This window comes from Rhea americana, unplaced genomic scaffold, assembly GCF_003343005.1.
Source record: "Rhea americana isolate MKP2758 unplaced genomic scaffold, rheAme1 scaffold_35, whole genome shotgun sequence".
NCBI lineage: Eukaryota > Metazoa > Chordata > Aves > Rheiformes > Rheidae > Rhea > Rhea americana.
In genome coordinates, this window is record NW_028186479.1 from 1,510,686 (window position 1) to 1,526,397 (window position 15,712).

General features: G+C 36.3%; 1 protein-coding gene across 1 annotated transcript in view; it reads left to right on the top strand.

The window, feature by feature from the left end:
• Nucleotides 1-673: 673 nt before the first annotated feature.
• The window catches only part of CMC1 (C-X9-C motif containing 1), a 30,935-nt gene continuing 15,896 nt past the window's right edge, over nucleotides 674-15,712 (top strand). The window contains exons 1-2 of the mRNA XM_085311740.1: nucleotides 674-677; nucleotides 1,173-1,265. Of these exons, the coding sequence (XP_085167866.1) occupies nucleotides 674-677; nucleotides 1,173-1,265 (97 nt within the window). The remainder of the gene's footprint in view (nucleotides 678-1,172; nucleotides 1,266-15,712) is intronic.

The following is a 15,712-nucleotide window of genomic DNA, read 5'->3' on the forward strand; positions in this document are numbered from 1 at the left end:
GAAGATGGTAAGGTAGGACTGACTAGAGAGAAATGTTAGTCTCTGCATTGTCTTTTGATCTACAAGTAACAGCAGGTACTCTGAAAATAAATAATAGTTGAAACAGCAAGGTACACTAGGCTTTGCTTAAGCTTCCTTACCTTTGGTACATCACATTTAATTTTCTTCATTTTTTTTTAATAYGAAATTTTAAATGAGATAATTGTCGCTTGAAGTAATAGCATGTCTGACCGTATAAAGTAATTTGGTAATTTGAGCATCACAGCTGATGCTATATTGAAGGATAACCTCAATATTAAAAGCTAAATAGTATGGAAACTGAGGTTTTTGGTATTACTGTATAAGACTATAAAATATTCTGAATGAATATACATTAAATGTTTTTAACTAAAAAGTGAGGAAGTAAAGCTATGCTTGATGAATTCTGATCTCTTTAGATTTTGAAGGGAGTGGATTTCAAAATGCAATCCTTTTTTTCTAAGTGGTCCATGATATTTAACTATATCCAAAACTACTAACTGTGCTCTGAGTACTGAATTCTATTGTGAGAGAACTGAATGAAAACTGCACCAGTATTTTAAGTGTCGAATTCAGGCAGTAACATTTGTTCTTGTTAAGTTTAGTTTCACAATGAAGAAACTCCCAGACTGTATATTTAAGCAGCTACTAGGGCATGGGTGTGTTTTAAAGAACTTAAGGCTTCCACATAGTAATAAAAATTTCAGGTTGTGCTCTAATATGTGTTACATTTCTCAGCTTTGTGATAGTGAATAAAAGAGCCATAGTTTGTACTTAAAGATAACACGAATAAAAAAAAATTAGTATCCTGAATTGCAATGTAATTCTCAACTTTTGTGCTGGTTATACTGAGACAGTACATTAGTAAGAAAGAAATTAGAATGTGCTACCAGAATCTTTTCCATTGGTTTTGGTTTATTGTGCACATTGATGAGCAGAAAAGGAATATTCAGGATAATGTTCATATTGGTATCTGATCAGTTGTAAATCTTGGACTTCCCTGCCTTTTGATCCATGTGTGGTGCTTCCACAGTATGTTCTGCTGCTAGTTTGTAACAGATACAGTGTGTCTTCTATAAACAGTGTTATGTTGTTTATGTAGATTGACTTTCCTGATGTAGAGGAAGAAAACTTTTTTTTTTGCTCTCTTACAGAGAATTCTAAGCTGAGACATGTAGAAAAAGATGTTTTGATTCCACAAATAATGAGAGAAAAGGCCAAGGAACGGTGTTCAGATAAAGTGCAAGGTAAGATTCAAATATTCATCGGAGATCAGATGTATTCACTTTTGCATTCTGAATGTAATCCTTTTCTTTTGAAGTCAAGTAGTCAGAGAATTAATATGTATGATCCGCATCTTATCCGTTCGCTGTGAAACCAGCATATAAAACTGTCACGTTGGCTTTGGCTGTTTTATGATGTGGACTGTTTTCCAACATAACTTGTATTCGAGAGCTGTGGAATTTAGTATGATTGATGGAGAACTTTTCACATCTCTGTCTGGAATATGACAGAACAACATGAGAATTATATTCCTGTAAGTACTGTATTTATAAAAATGGAATTGCTTCATGCGAGCCTTCAGGAAGGGCCTCCTACCATCCTTAAAAATAACAGATTTATTTAAATACTTCCTGCTAGCTGCTTCCTTCTCCATCTCCCAATATATTAATGACTGCCCTGTTAGACAGAAGTTGAAATAAGTTGATGTATCTGCCTTTGCATGTTTTCATTTTCTTTTGAAAGGTCGAGTAGTCTTCAAAGTAAGATAYCAAAATTTAACTACTGGTACTCTACTATTCATATATTCCTGGAAGGAATTTGGAACTTTTTTGAAGTACCAGAAAGGTAGAACTACTTACATATCCAGGTTAGCCAAGAATGTTGCTGTAAGAAGGACATAAGAGTGAGAAGAAATTGAGCTCTAGAGTTGTCCTAATATATGTCATGTATATCATACAAGTGACATGCTTTCAGTAGAGCGCCCTTGCTAGTTGGCATCTAGATTCTAAAACAGAAAAAACCACTGGAAAGAGATTCAAAGAAAGTATGCTGCAGGAGGAGGAAGTTAGGCCCTAGGAAGTTAGGAAAAGGTCATTAGATGCTTGTAAGTTACATGGAGAGATAGCTCATTCTGAYTGAGATGAGATACCTTTACCAATAAAACAGAATCTGAGAAGAGGAATAGACCAGCTCAGAAAACAAGCATAGAAGCATTCACAACTAATATTGCAGAAACAAAGGTAAGAAAACAGAATTATTGGAGAACCACTGCTGAAAAAGTTACAGTGAGAATTTCTGTGTTTCAGTCTGATTTCATAGGGTCTCGTGATCCCTGACAGATAGATCATAAAAGAAAGTGTGAGGCTGTCCCTTGAGTGACAAATGTTTCAGAGTCAAATTTAGCAAAATGTACCAGCATATTTTCAAGCAACTGTGTGAGTAAGAGCTATTTGTATAGGGTTTATTTTCTTTTCATTAGCGTTGGGGTTAGACCAAAGTTGTGTGGGGAGGTTGTTTTTGTTCTGGGATTTTTCTTTTCTCCTCTTGAACTTTCTCCAAGTAGGAAGAGGACTTTGGTTTCAGCCTCTTAAGCTTCTCTGGCAGAAAGCAGTATTGGAGATTCTTGAGCAGTGAGTTGTTGACTATTCCCTTGCAACTCCTCCATTTTTTTTGCTTCCACTGTTTTTAAAGAAAAAATGCTATCAGAATTATTTTTCTTTGTGTTATTAGGCAAAATTATAATTTCCGTTCTTCCTGAATAGAGTGCATCTTTTGGAAAACGAGGCTTGTGGAAGTCGTGTGGAACCTAGAGGTGGAAATTGAGTATTTCTAGTGCAATTTTTGTCAAATAGATGAACAAGACCAAAATTCATATTTGTGCTAAGGAGGAGGCAGTAGCATCATTTTTCGTTATTTTGTTACACACCTTTTAATATACATTGGAGGGAAAACAAGGCACAGGAAATCAAGCTTAAGTAGTTTTGAGAACAGGAGAATTTATCATCTCTTAAATCCATTGTGAAATTATTTCTGGAATAAGTTTGTCTTGTTAGTACGCAGGGATTGGTGTTAATCAGAGTAAATAGACTGTACTCTTTATGCTATAAGCAATTATAAGCTTTGAGCATAAGCTGTATAATTAAGTAATCAAAACTCCTGAGATTTGATCTGTGTGCTACAGAGTGCGCACACGTGTGTGAAATTTTGCTGTTTACACTAAGTGGCATAGGTATGCATTTAACTTGCTGTCAGTATAAGATTTTTTCTGATTTACATTGATTTTGTTTGAACATCTCTATTAATATATCTTTGTTTCTTTTTGTCTTTAGGAAATTGTAGTGAATGCACTGGTATCATAGGAAACAAAGCTATTCTACAAGTATGGGTCTTTACAATTTACTTGATCACACTAGGTTCATATCTGTCCCTATGGGGAGCCCGTATACATTCAGTAGTGCTCTGCATGAGCGCAGGGGTCCATCTGTATACAGTCCATTGCCTTAGCCTGAAGCTATACCACCTAGAGCTGTGAGCTGATCAGAGCTAATAATCCAAGTAGTGACAGGCTGTCCAGCATGTGTGCAGGAGAATCCAGGGAAAACCTCCCCCAAGGATTAAAAAAAAAAGGGGGGGGGTTTGTTAACTATAGAGGTGATATTACTACCCTAGCACAGTTAAATGGCTGACCCATTGCAGCGCTCGTGTCTTAGGGTGCCGTTGTACCTTAAGGGTGAAATAAAAATGAAAATGTGTCTACTCAGTAATTTTTCGTATAACATTTGAGGTTTTGTGCCTGGACATATTTCATTTTATTTAAATTTACTTTTACCTCTTTTTCAGATTGTTGCAGTAATGTTCTAGTGACTGCTGCATGTTTATCAAGAATTTAATGCATCTTAATTTTATATATGAGCTTAAGCTGCAGCTTTCAATTACTTTTCTAGTGAAAATTGCTATAAAAATAATATTGTTTAAAGGGTAAACATGCTCGTTCAAAGTGAAAGAGGACTGGTTATCTGCCGTTAACTGTATCTGTCTATTGCTTTTGTAAAATGATTTCTTAAACAAAATGCTTTCCTCTTAATAGCTCTTCAAGTTTTTGACTGTAATTTCCAGTTATAAAATTTTAAACTTGAGTGAATTTCTTAAAGTTATAGCAAATTCCAGGAATCTGAAGTTAGYCTTTTTCATTGGAAGGATTATATTCAGCTTAGCAAAACTTAGGCAATTTCAACTGGTTAACACTGAAACTGGGAACAAACACTTTTTAAAAATAAATAAATAAATAAAAAGCTTTCATTGATTTTAATCATACATACAGAAATGTTTGTTCCATTTCTCAGGAGTACATATTCCGCAGTTTAATGATTCTTAGACTTGACAGGTTTAGGTACAGAAGACCCTATTTCTTGAACAGAACTATACAAATTATAATATTTTTTACTGTTAGTATACTAAGTATAGTTCACTCAGCTCAGTGTGATTTGAGTTACTTGTCTTGGAAAGCAAAATCAGAAATGGTCAGCTGATTTTTACAGGTTTTGGCTCTGAGGAAGCCCTCTGAAGTTGAGATTCCAGAAGAGAAGGTGCTCAGATCAAGTTAGTCATCAAGCTTTGCATTTTGTTCATTCGTTGTGTTATAAATCAACACTCCCCTCAAAGGTGCCCTTCACATCCCTAGCTTTTTTGCTAGAAGAATCTTGCTCTTGTGACAAGGGATTTTAGCACTCAACTTGCACTCAATTTTGTTTCTTCAAAGTTTTGGTGTCTAGTATGTGATGCATGATCTGAGTTTGGAGCTTTCAAAGCCAGTAAGAATGACTTGCAAGTGACATCTGTAATTACAACTCATTTGTAAAGTTCCCAGGATTTAGTTAGCTGAATGTATAGCTGAGCTATATGTAATTTCCAGGGTAAATAAAGGTATGGTTTTGCTATGAGGAAGTCAGTGAAGTAATGGAAGCAATTTGGATATTTGAAGACCTGATCTTGATAGCGACTTGGAAGATGAGAATGTGATACCGTTTTTCATTTAAAACTTGCAATGAGAGGAATCCATTTGGTCAAAGAGACAAGYGTGGCTTGTTTGTTTTTGTATTGAAGGGAAACAAAAAAAAGATAAYGTGTCTACCTGTGCTGAATTGAGGACCTTCCCTGGAACAAACTTACAGTGGTTCTGTTGTCCGTACAAAGTATGTAATTAAAACAACTGTGGATTCACTTGGCAGTGCTTTAAAAGACGTTTTTGGAAAGTGTGGCTGGAAAAGGACATTTCCAAGCAGCCTTCCTCCTCCTCCCATCCTCCAGTTTCTCCATTAGCCCTCTTCTCCTCAGGGCTCATGTTGATACTTAGTGAAAATGATGGGACACAACACTACTGCAGGCTTCCCTACAGTAGAGCATGGCCAATGTCAACCAGAGTTTTGATAATGTGCAGTTACTCAACAGTCCTGTCACTGACATTGTTTCTGTCGCTGTAGGGGCCACGTACTCTGGACCATGACCCTTACACCTGACACATCAAGACCCATAAAAACAAAGTAATTCCTGTGATTGAGCTACATTTTTGATGCTGCTTATTTAAATGCCCAAGAATGCTTTTGGAATTTCTTCCTCAAAAAAAAAAATGTTGTTACGCTCTCTTATCAGATGTGCAGATAAGGAAATGTGTGAAGTACTTAGCAAATTGCAGTTTGATATTACTCAGTTGTGAGTAAATGTTGCTCACTTCCTTTGTAATGCAGACCAAGTTCTGTTCGTTGATGAAAACTTCATATCATGTTGGGACGAACTAACCTCTCAGTACTTGCAGTCATGATTCTGTGTTTGACACTGGCAGATGTGAAGACTAATAGTGATGGGAAATTGTGACAGCTCATATTTAAAAAAAWTTTCATCAATCTTTTTGCTTGAAGTAAATTTAAATTAAATAACATGATTCGTAACAGAATTTTGCTCGCCTRCTTTGTATCATGGTGAAAGTACAGTCTTTACAGTTTTTTTAAAATTTGCATATTTTAGGAATGTACAGGAATACAATGATTTTCTAATTGAACCAAGCAAAAAGATCAAGATAATTGATGAAAATTCGTGAGTTAACAGCTCCTGATTCCTTTTTCTATTAAGCTGCTGTAATCAAACTCCCTTAAATTTACCTCTATGTATTGTTCAGTTTGATGCCAAGCTATAGAGGCTACATTGGAGGAATCAGTAGATTTTGAGACTGGCATAACCTTTTTTATTAGAGTGAAAAAAGAATCCTGCCTTACTATCTGCAACTTAACTTTTGTGAGGAGGGTAAATATAACTCAAGAATGTTATTTCAACCCAGCAACAAAACTGCAGGTAGAAAAAGCGAGAAATTTGATCCTCTGGTGCTGTATTTATTATTTGTATCTTAAAATATATCTACAGTCGTATTTGGTGTGGTACTGTGACCTTACCTGAAGCTACTGAAATTAGAGTTGTGCTGTTGTTGTCCATTATTTAAATTACTTGAGATGTTTTGATAGTGTACAGCTGAATCTAGTACTAGTCATAAATTACTAGATTTTTTTTCTCAGTTAGTGTTTCTGAGAGTAAGATGCATTTTTATATAACATTCTTGTGCATGATAGCTTTTGTTTTGGAAAAATAGTTTATATACTTCCAGTGAACATTTTATTCTCATCACATTTAACTATGTGAATTAATACAGTCTCTAGAGGGACTATGGTACATTGAGCTTTGCTCCAACAAAATGAGTAGAGAGAACAGCTATATGTAAATTAAAATTTAAAGAAATGAGATCTAGATCTTGTGGTCTTTTTTTTAATGGTACTTCCAGCATTAACCTCTTAATTTAAGGGATTTTTATAGAAAAGAAGTATAAGACCATGTTGTGTGCTTGGTGATGGAAATTTAAGTATCTTATATAGGTATTAGGACTTCCACGAAAATGTTTGGGGAGGGAACTTACCCTATTTGATATATGTTTATTTTTTTCTTCTATGTCATTTCAACCTAGCTGATCACAAGAAATGGGTCAGACTGCTAGCTTTACCACTGCAACTTAGTTGTGTGTGTGTGTGTGTGTGTTTTTTTTTTTTTTTTTTTAATTATTATTAGGGAATGGAACAGCTTTTACAAGGACAAAGAGAAATGAAATCACTTTCAGTGAAAGAAAGAGGCCTCATTATAGCCACCAACAGCAGTTATTGACAGCTACACTTCCTATTAACAAGGAGCATTTAAGAGTTTGGCTGTTGGATCTTTGGACTTGATCTAATTTGCTAGCATTAATTAGTTTCTTTTGAGCACAGACACTTGGTGCTCACAGCTATAGATTTGGAGGGCTAATTAGGACAGAAAATTGAACAGAATGGGGTAAGGCATTAACCTTCAACCATTACCAGCTGGGGCTCTGATAAAGACCACAGAGTCCAAATGCTCCTATTCATGAAAAGAGTACTCTAATGAATATCAATTTCAGCCAGGTTGCCRTATCCTACAAGCACTGTCTTAATTTTGATTCTCTTACCTGTTAGAGATAATTATGTATAGATCTTAAAAAATGATATTGGTAGTTAGAGCTCATAGATGACAGTCTTGATGATCGGTTATCTGTGTTCTGTCTAGTCTTCTGATTTAGTTTTCTCAAGTTAGAGATTATATTGATTTCCAGTTAGGAACCTGAATTTCAAATTGTTTTCCTCATCCAGCGTAAATATATGAACATAGCATAGCGTAATTATAGAATGTTAATAAATATTGGCTTAAATAGAGGAGGCCTGYGTGTTTCTAAATCATTGCAGGACAAGGGCACTAATATCCATGACAAGAAAATGGACCAAGCTACCTGCTGAAGGCTGAACAATGGGATAGCTTCTTTCGAAGCTTTTGTGATGATGTACAAGTATTATATTGTGGTGGTGATGACCCATTTTAAGGAGGAAAATTGTTCTTTCAGACCTTGGATTGATAGTGTTTTAACACGTACAGGATGGAAGTACTTTAATCTTGTAGAAAAAAAGGAGAAAATCTGTCTTTTGCCTGGTATTTAGCTCTTTGAGGCTGAGATTGCCATTTATTTGCTCTGAAGTTATTTCCAGTTCTGCATTGGTAAACTCTGTCAGGTTGAATTGCTGGTTCCGTGTTGTGCGATCCTGGTGAGGTTCATTTAGTGCAGGTGGGGAAGATGGAGAAATGCAGATGTGCCAGCAGCTGCTGGTCACAAGCTATTTGATGGCATTTAAAGCAATCTTTAGGGAACCGCCTTTGCTGTCCGTGAATGAGGGGAGAGTTCCTAGGGCAGTGGTCTGTGTTCTTTGTCTTCCGACTCCTCCCGGTAAAGGAGAGGCTGGTGTGACGTCGTTGCAGCCTCTTCTCGAGATGAGATTTGTATCTTCTTTTAGTAGTTATAAATAATAATTGTTGATTCTCATATTTTTGCCCTCCTTTCTGAGACACCTATTGATGTCTGTTAGTCATTCTTACTGCCAGCAACTGAGGGTATCGTTGGTGTTCCATAGAGTTTTTTAATGTTGTAGCTTGTGTATCAGAGTATTAGAGATAGCTGCGCAGAGCAGTGTGTTGTTAGTGGGAGTATAACATGTGACTTAGAGTAGCAGTTATTTTAACTACATGTCCTTAATGGTGTATTAAGTTGTTGCTTTGCAGTTTTGGATTATAATCACCTCCTGGATACTGCATTCAACACTAATACAGTTAGCAGTTTATGTAAATAAATCTAATACTTTAAGAGGTCGTACCATATTGCCTATGCATGTGTGTAAATATTTATATAGTATATGAATTATGAACATTACCCTGGGGTTACTTTCACACAGAAAATAGGTTATTTTTCAACTACTGACGTCAGAATGTCTTATGTAGATATGATTAAGTTCAGCAGTGAAAAATAGAACTTACCTTTGGTCAAAAAGCATCTACTGCGTATTCAGAACTACAAACTAGTAAGTAGTGAGCTTTCAGATAGCCTACAGGCAATGTTTTGACCTCATAAAGCATATATGATATTCAGGGTAAGGCAATAGGCAAAAATACTGTCTGTCATTCTTGTTCACTAGAAATCCATGAAGTTGACGAGTGTATTTGCCARAGAAGACTGCTCACCTGTCCCTTCAAGTTATGAAAATTAAAACAAAATCTTAATTCCAGTTTAGCTAAGAATAAGAGTTGCAACTGCATGTGATATCTTACAGTTTTGAGACAGTGCCTCACGAGAGTTGTGGTTTTAGTCTCTATTATTTCCTGTTGACTGACATTCTTGGAAAACTATACTTGTTGTATATATCTTTGCATGGAATATTAAGGGTCAGTTGAGCCAGTCAAAGAAAGGGCAGGAATGACAGGCCTTATCAAACAGTAGAAAAGCAAGTTAAAGTAGAAGCGAATAAACACAATCTTAACAGGAGATGATGTTTTAAATGTTTATTAATTTCTGGAATGTTGGGAGTGTTTGAAAATATCAGAACATGTTTAATGAAATTTCAAATTTTCATACTATTTTGGGATGAAAACATATCTTTAAATTCTTTGTACATGGAGCAGACATTCTGAATGTTGCTCAGGTTAAATTGAGTGAGGCGCCCCTCAGATGCTTATTCTTTSTTGTCGTAGTTAATGGATCCTGTGATAACACTGACAACACAACTTCAAGTAGAAAGCATATGTCTGTTGCTGAATATAACCACATTCTTGTACATTGTTTTAATCCTTTTAATAAGGGCGACAAAATTCCCTTCTTTCCCATCCCCATATTTGTGGGGGGGTGTTGTTGGTGGTGGTGGTGTTTTTTTTTGGTATTGTAATTGTTTCTCAGTAGTTGTCTGTGTGGTGCTGCACAGAAAAACAGAAAGGGAAATCTGTGCTCCRAAGAGTGTACTACAGGTCTGATGACTGAGAGAGAGAGAAATAAAGGTTACAATGATGAAAGGTCATAAGACATTTGCACTCTATTGTTATCTCTCTGGGTTTTATTTTTAACAGTTTATTACCCTCAAAAATAAAGGAATCTTGCAGAAAAGAATGCCTGAAACAAGCACTGCCTGAGATCAGGATAAATGCCTTTAAATGAAGTGTAAGCGTGGAAGGTGAGAAGCGTTTTGCATGAGAAATGATTTGTTGCAGAGTTGATCAGAGGATATGAAAAGGGATGGACCAGGAGTACTAGAGCTGTACAGAACTGGGCGTATGGATGAGTTTGAAATTTACTGAGCGGGGAGCAAGAAATACAACTTAGCTGCTGAGTATTAGATGTATTTGAGAGAAATACTAGTAAAGGTTTTGAAAAGAGTACTTGAGTAAGGTATAAAAGATAATAGTTCTGAATGGATAGTAAGTTAGAACAGAAGCTTAAAGTAAGAATTTTGATGATAGTATGGAAGAGCAGCTCATGAGAATTTTTCTTGGTTGGAGTGAATAGTTTCTTTTCTCATATCAGCCATATTGGGAAGGAGTTGAAGTAATTGCAGGAATTTTGGACATCATTTTTGATAATAAGAGACCTATCTTCTTATTTTTCCTAAACTGAGTTTAAATAAAGGTTTCTTTCAGGCTGAAATGCTTTTTTTTTCCCCCAGATTTTTTAATAATCAATCTCAGAATTTTCTTGTCTGTTTTTTATCAAATGTCTTTCACTTTATAGCTTGCTTTCTTCCACTCTGTGATCCAGAATCTCTCGAGGGAATATCTAATCATTCTCTCTTGTCTTTCAACATAAACTAAGTAACTTCAAGCAAGCTGCTTCTCAGCTTTCAGATCAACAATATATTTGAGCTTGTAGGTAATCATATAAGTAGTCCTTTTCTAAACTTTAAATCACACAGGCTACTTAYGTGTGTAAATTCATCATTATACTTGCATACTAGGCTTGATCCAGGTCTTGCTCTGTTTTGTGGTGGCAGAAGTGTCTTGCRTGCTCTGATATAATTGGACATTCCTGAAGTTAGTCAGAAAGCAGTGAAAAGATGTGGCTTAGGATGTAATCACACCTGTTGTGGTGGATGGTTCATCTAACTTTGAAAAGTCCTCATAGGGAGACAAAGCTTATTTGGCAAAAAGGATATTTGGATACTATTGTTTAAAGAATTTTACTAATACCACAATTAAAAGTAGATGTACAATCTACTGCATGCACATAGGATGCACAAATGAAGAGTTGAAAGCACAGTCTCTAGTTGCAATCTAGACTGGTCTAACTGTGCTTTATAGCATTGGCTTCAGTGGAGGAGGCTCTATCAAGATTGAGTACTCTGGAAAATTACCTCTTTTGCCCTGCATTAGTTTCATACAGGCATGTGTATCAAGAATAAAAGAATAAAAGAAATGCATATGTATATATAAAGCACAGAACTTTGATTTTATCCATATTGAATTACACTGTTTTTTTCATATTAAATCTTCAGTGTATCAAGAACCTGTCGAATGCTCTTACTGTCCGCCAGGATACTTCCAGCCCTTTCTATCTACTCTGCCAATTGAATACTATCATTCAAAACATTCAGTGATAGCACACTCAGAATGACTCCTTCAAAATACCACTCAATATAGCTTTGCTGCATAACATTACTTGTATTAACTATGTACCTGCTTAATGTCTGGATTTCACAGTTAAATAGCTTTAAATGTTCTGTAACATGTTTTAAGAGGGAGTTTTTCTGTATTTTGTGTTTGCATCCTGCTCATGATTTACAGGAATTCATCAAAACCAGTGTTTACCTTTTGAAATCTGCAGTTGAAAGAGCAGTATTTTAACACCATTTCTGTGTTTATCAGAGCTGAAGAMTGTTTTATATGTAGTAAAAGCGAGTGTTTCTTAGAAAAAACAGGCTACTAGAAAAATACTGAAATACTCCTGAAGACTCACAGACATCAGGTAGATTCGTGGTAGTGGTGTGAACAAAGTGACACTTTGAACAGAAGAAATAGGACAGTCTGTTTATATGAAAAAGGAGAAAAAGGCTTATTCAGAAACCATCCTGGAAAATCATTTCTACTGCTGTCTCTGAGATTTCTTAGGGAAGGTGTAGGGTGTTTCACAGTTGTTTCAGGAATACAGTATTTTTTTWAAAAAGACTCGAATTTAACTAGATACAAATGCCACTTAAATTTACAGGGTAAGCTGKTGCTTTTAGGTTTGAAAAAAATGGCATCTAGTATAGGAGAGGGACCACAGTCCGCAACTTCGCATATTACACTTTGCCCATTAYGTTTTTTCTGCCTTTGGGGTGGTGGTTTTCTACAGTGAATCTGACAGCCCAGTCAAAGTAATTTGTAAGGCCAATGATGAAAAGTACTCTTTATTTTTTCCAGTGTAAATAATCTTTGTCATTCCTCATCTGTCCTGATTTCCTCCTCTTGTTTGTGTTTTTATGGGATTTTTKGGGCTTTTTTGTTTTGTTTTTTAATCAGTCTTCTTAGTGTATATAAGCTCTCCTTACAGTAGGTGTGCCTTCTGTTCATTGCTTATGAAGTGTAGCACAAGCATAGCCTGTTTCAAACATTGCTGAAGAAATTGAGGTCTTAAATACAGAAGAAACAGATGTTAAGAGGTTTTGCCCAAGCTTTAATTCATACACAGTTTCCATCCTGGATATGGTTACAGAACAGTGACCTGGACAAGACTGTGCTTGGCTTGTGTGCCATCCTATTCCATACCCCCCGCAGTGCAGCCTGCACCATGGTCCAGTCCAGTTATACTTTTTCAGGAGAGTGGGAAGTGTCCCTTTTATTTCTTTCCAGGTAGCTGAGCAACACAGTGAGGAAGGTGTTTGAAAGCAAAGGGCAGTGTAGTGGAGGAAGCGTGGCTTGCTGAGTGAGATCCAATACAGCGGGGCAGGCAAACACACTGTAATAGAGACAAATAGGCATATACCATCTGCCTACAAGGAAGTTCAGGATAAATATCTTCCAGGTTATAGTGCTGATGTATATGCTTATTTTAAGGCATTGTTCTGCATTATTACCTAAGTATAGACGTAGGGCATATATCTAGTTAATGAACAGAAACTTGTTACTATTTTCTGTAGAATACGAAAAAAGAAGACTGTAAGATAATATATGCTGTTTTGAGTTACATAACCAGACATTTATTTGGTTTTGTCTTAAGTAAGAAAAAAATAGAGCTCAGTTTCTGTGGTGTTTGTAATGATTTCTAGCCAGTATTTGAGTGTTTTTTTTTTTAAATAATATTAACTACATCTAATGATACTTCATTATTGTTGAATGACAGCACTAATGGCTCTCCAGGTATCTCTTTGGGGAACTTTGTCATAGAAGTGTCCTTGCCTTGTACTTCTGGAAACTGTTTGTGATGTAATTTGTCAGAAAATAGAGAGCATCTACATGTTTATGTGCTGGATTTTATTTTATTTTATTTTACTTTATACATTCAAAACACCTTGAGAAAGTTTTTAAGTCATTTGGAAGTTGAGGRGGGAATGACATGGAGAATAATCGTCTTGCTTCAGCAAAGGCTATTACATAATTCATTTTGATATGCTTCAGCTGTTCAGTAGCTAAGAAAATTCAGAACTTTGAAAACAGAATATTAGTGTTAGGTTGTCTTGTTTGTTTCAGGAATCGGTCCTCTTCACACTGCCATCAAGTTCATGTAACACTAGTTAGCAACTGTGCATAAACGTTCATTGCTGGGCATAGACTGCATGTAAATCACAAATCAGCATAGAATTCTTGCACTCCTCTAGGACRATAGTTACCGAGTCGGTACCTTTCTTCTAGCTGCATTCTCCCAACAGACTAGTAAATCACGTTAATAATTGTGTTCTCATCCTTTCCTCTTCTGTTCCTTTCTGTTTAAGTACCAAATCAGGAAAGTTTGGCATATGATTATTTTATTTTATTTTATTTTTTTGCTCAGAACAGGCTTAAGTTAGCTCTTAATCTTAAAGTATGTTAATTCCATTTTCTTCTGTAGCACTGAGTGCATATGTGAATATTTAAGTACCTGAGTTTAATTAGTGTCTCATTACTGCCATTGCTCACGAACAGTAGGATTTCACAGTAGAATGTTTAAATGTAAAAATATATTATTGTCTGTAGTCATGCAAATCCAGCAATTTTCATCATACAGAATGAAGTTGCCTTCTAAATGGTGACTAGTTGGGCTTTGGACACTTGGAGGCAATATTTCCTTGGTAAATCTATCAGTGCCACCTCATTGTGATGTCCTGGTCTTACCTAGGCTTGTAGTTTCACAAACACCTTTTCACTCTGACACATATAAGACAGTCTCACTGCAGTGCTGTTCATTCGAGACCTGGCATTTCTTACCCCACTGTGCTAGTTTTTTGGATGGGGTTGGGTTTTGCAATGAGGGCTTGACTTGCCTGAAAAATAACTTGGACTCCCTAGTAAGGAGAGAGGGGGGGAAAAATGCTTGCAAGTGTGTTTAAAGTAGTTAAAGGTAATTTRGTATTTACTTTAAGATATTTCAGGTTCCCGTAGATGCATTTCAATTAAGTAGTAAATTGTAACAGTGACTGTATTGCTGTATGTGAAGCTTGTTGAATTCCCTAGTTTCAAATGTATTTAAATGTCTTGAAGTTCAATTACAATGTCGATATACTAAAATTTAGGTTCTACCATATGGGCATCTGTATGAAAAAATACTGTAATAACCAGTGTTTTGTGTGTCCAAATCCTAACTAGTTGCAGAATAACTTACTTCTTGTGCAGGTTTTGTAGTAATAGTTCCCCAGAACTACCTAGTTCTCTAGTGTTCAAGTGTCTAAGAGCTCATGATCTCCTAAAGTCTGTTAAATCTAAAGTAATTACAGGTGGTGAATCTGAAGAAGAAATAGCTTCTAGCCCTCTTTTCCCTTCTACACTCTTTTAAAACTCCAGTGGGGGTAGAAGTTGCTTCAGTTTTCTGYAGTCTTCAGTCAGAAGAGAGCCCTTGTGAGTGGAGCACTAGCCTTGGAGACTTGTGCCAGCTCCTTGTTACAGAACTCCTTATTTTTGGTATGTTGTTCAGGATGGCATGCACTTCATCCCAGGTCTAGCCATCTGAAATAAATGGCTAGTCTAAACTAGTTGTCCTGTTTAAATCTCTTAGRTGGGACTAATTACATTCTGGAACTACCTTGCTCTCTCTCTCTCTCTGTCATCAAGGCAACTTCCATAGATGGGAGATGTAAATTTTAGCTGGTTAAAATTAGGTTAAGTGAACTCTGGTGGTAGTCATTTTCAATCTCAGCTCCTAAGTGTAAATGGGATTAGACCATATATGGAGGAGAACTGTAATGGTCTCTGAATGTGTAGAMATTGCATTGCTTTTTGGAAAGCAAGGATGATTCTGCTGCCATGTTTGATCTCCTGCAGAAGCTATGTAGATGCCCTTGAGTTTTGTGATCACTTGCTCAGGATTCCTTTGACCTATTTCAGGTTGCTTCCACATTGCATGGGAGTCCTACTGGTTTGTTAGTGCCTCCTCTAACAAGATGAAGATACCTGCAGATCCCATGCAGACATGGCAGGGCTGCTAGCTCCCGCCAGGATTTGGTGAAAAGTGTGATTGAGGCAGTTGACCCATTACTTCATTACAAACTAGGTTGAACTGGACTCAGGAGTTATTCATCACTGTAAAATCTGGGGAGAATGCTTGGAACTGGTTGAAGGTTTTTGACTTTTACAGTCTCTCTCTCTCTCTCTCTCTCTCTCTTTTTTT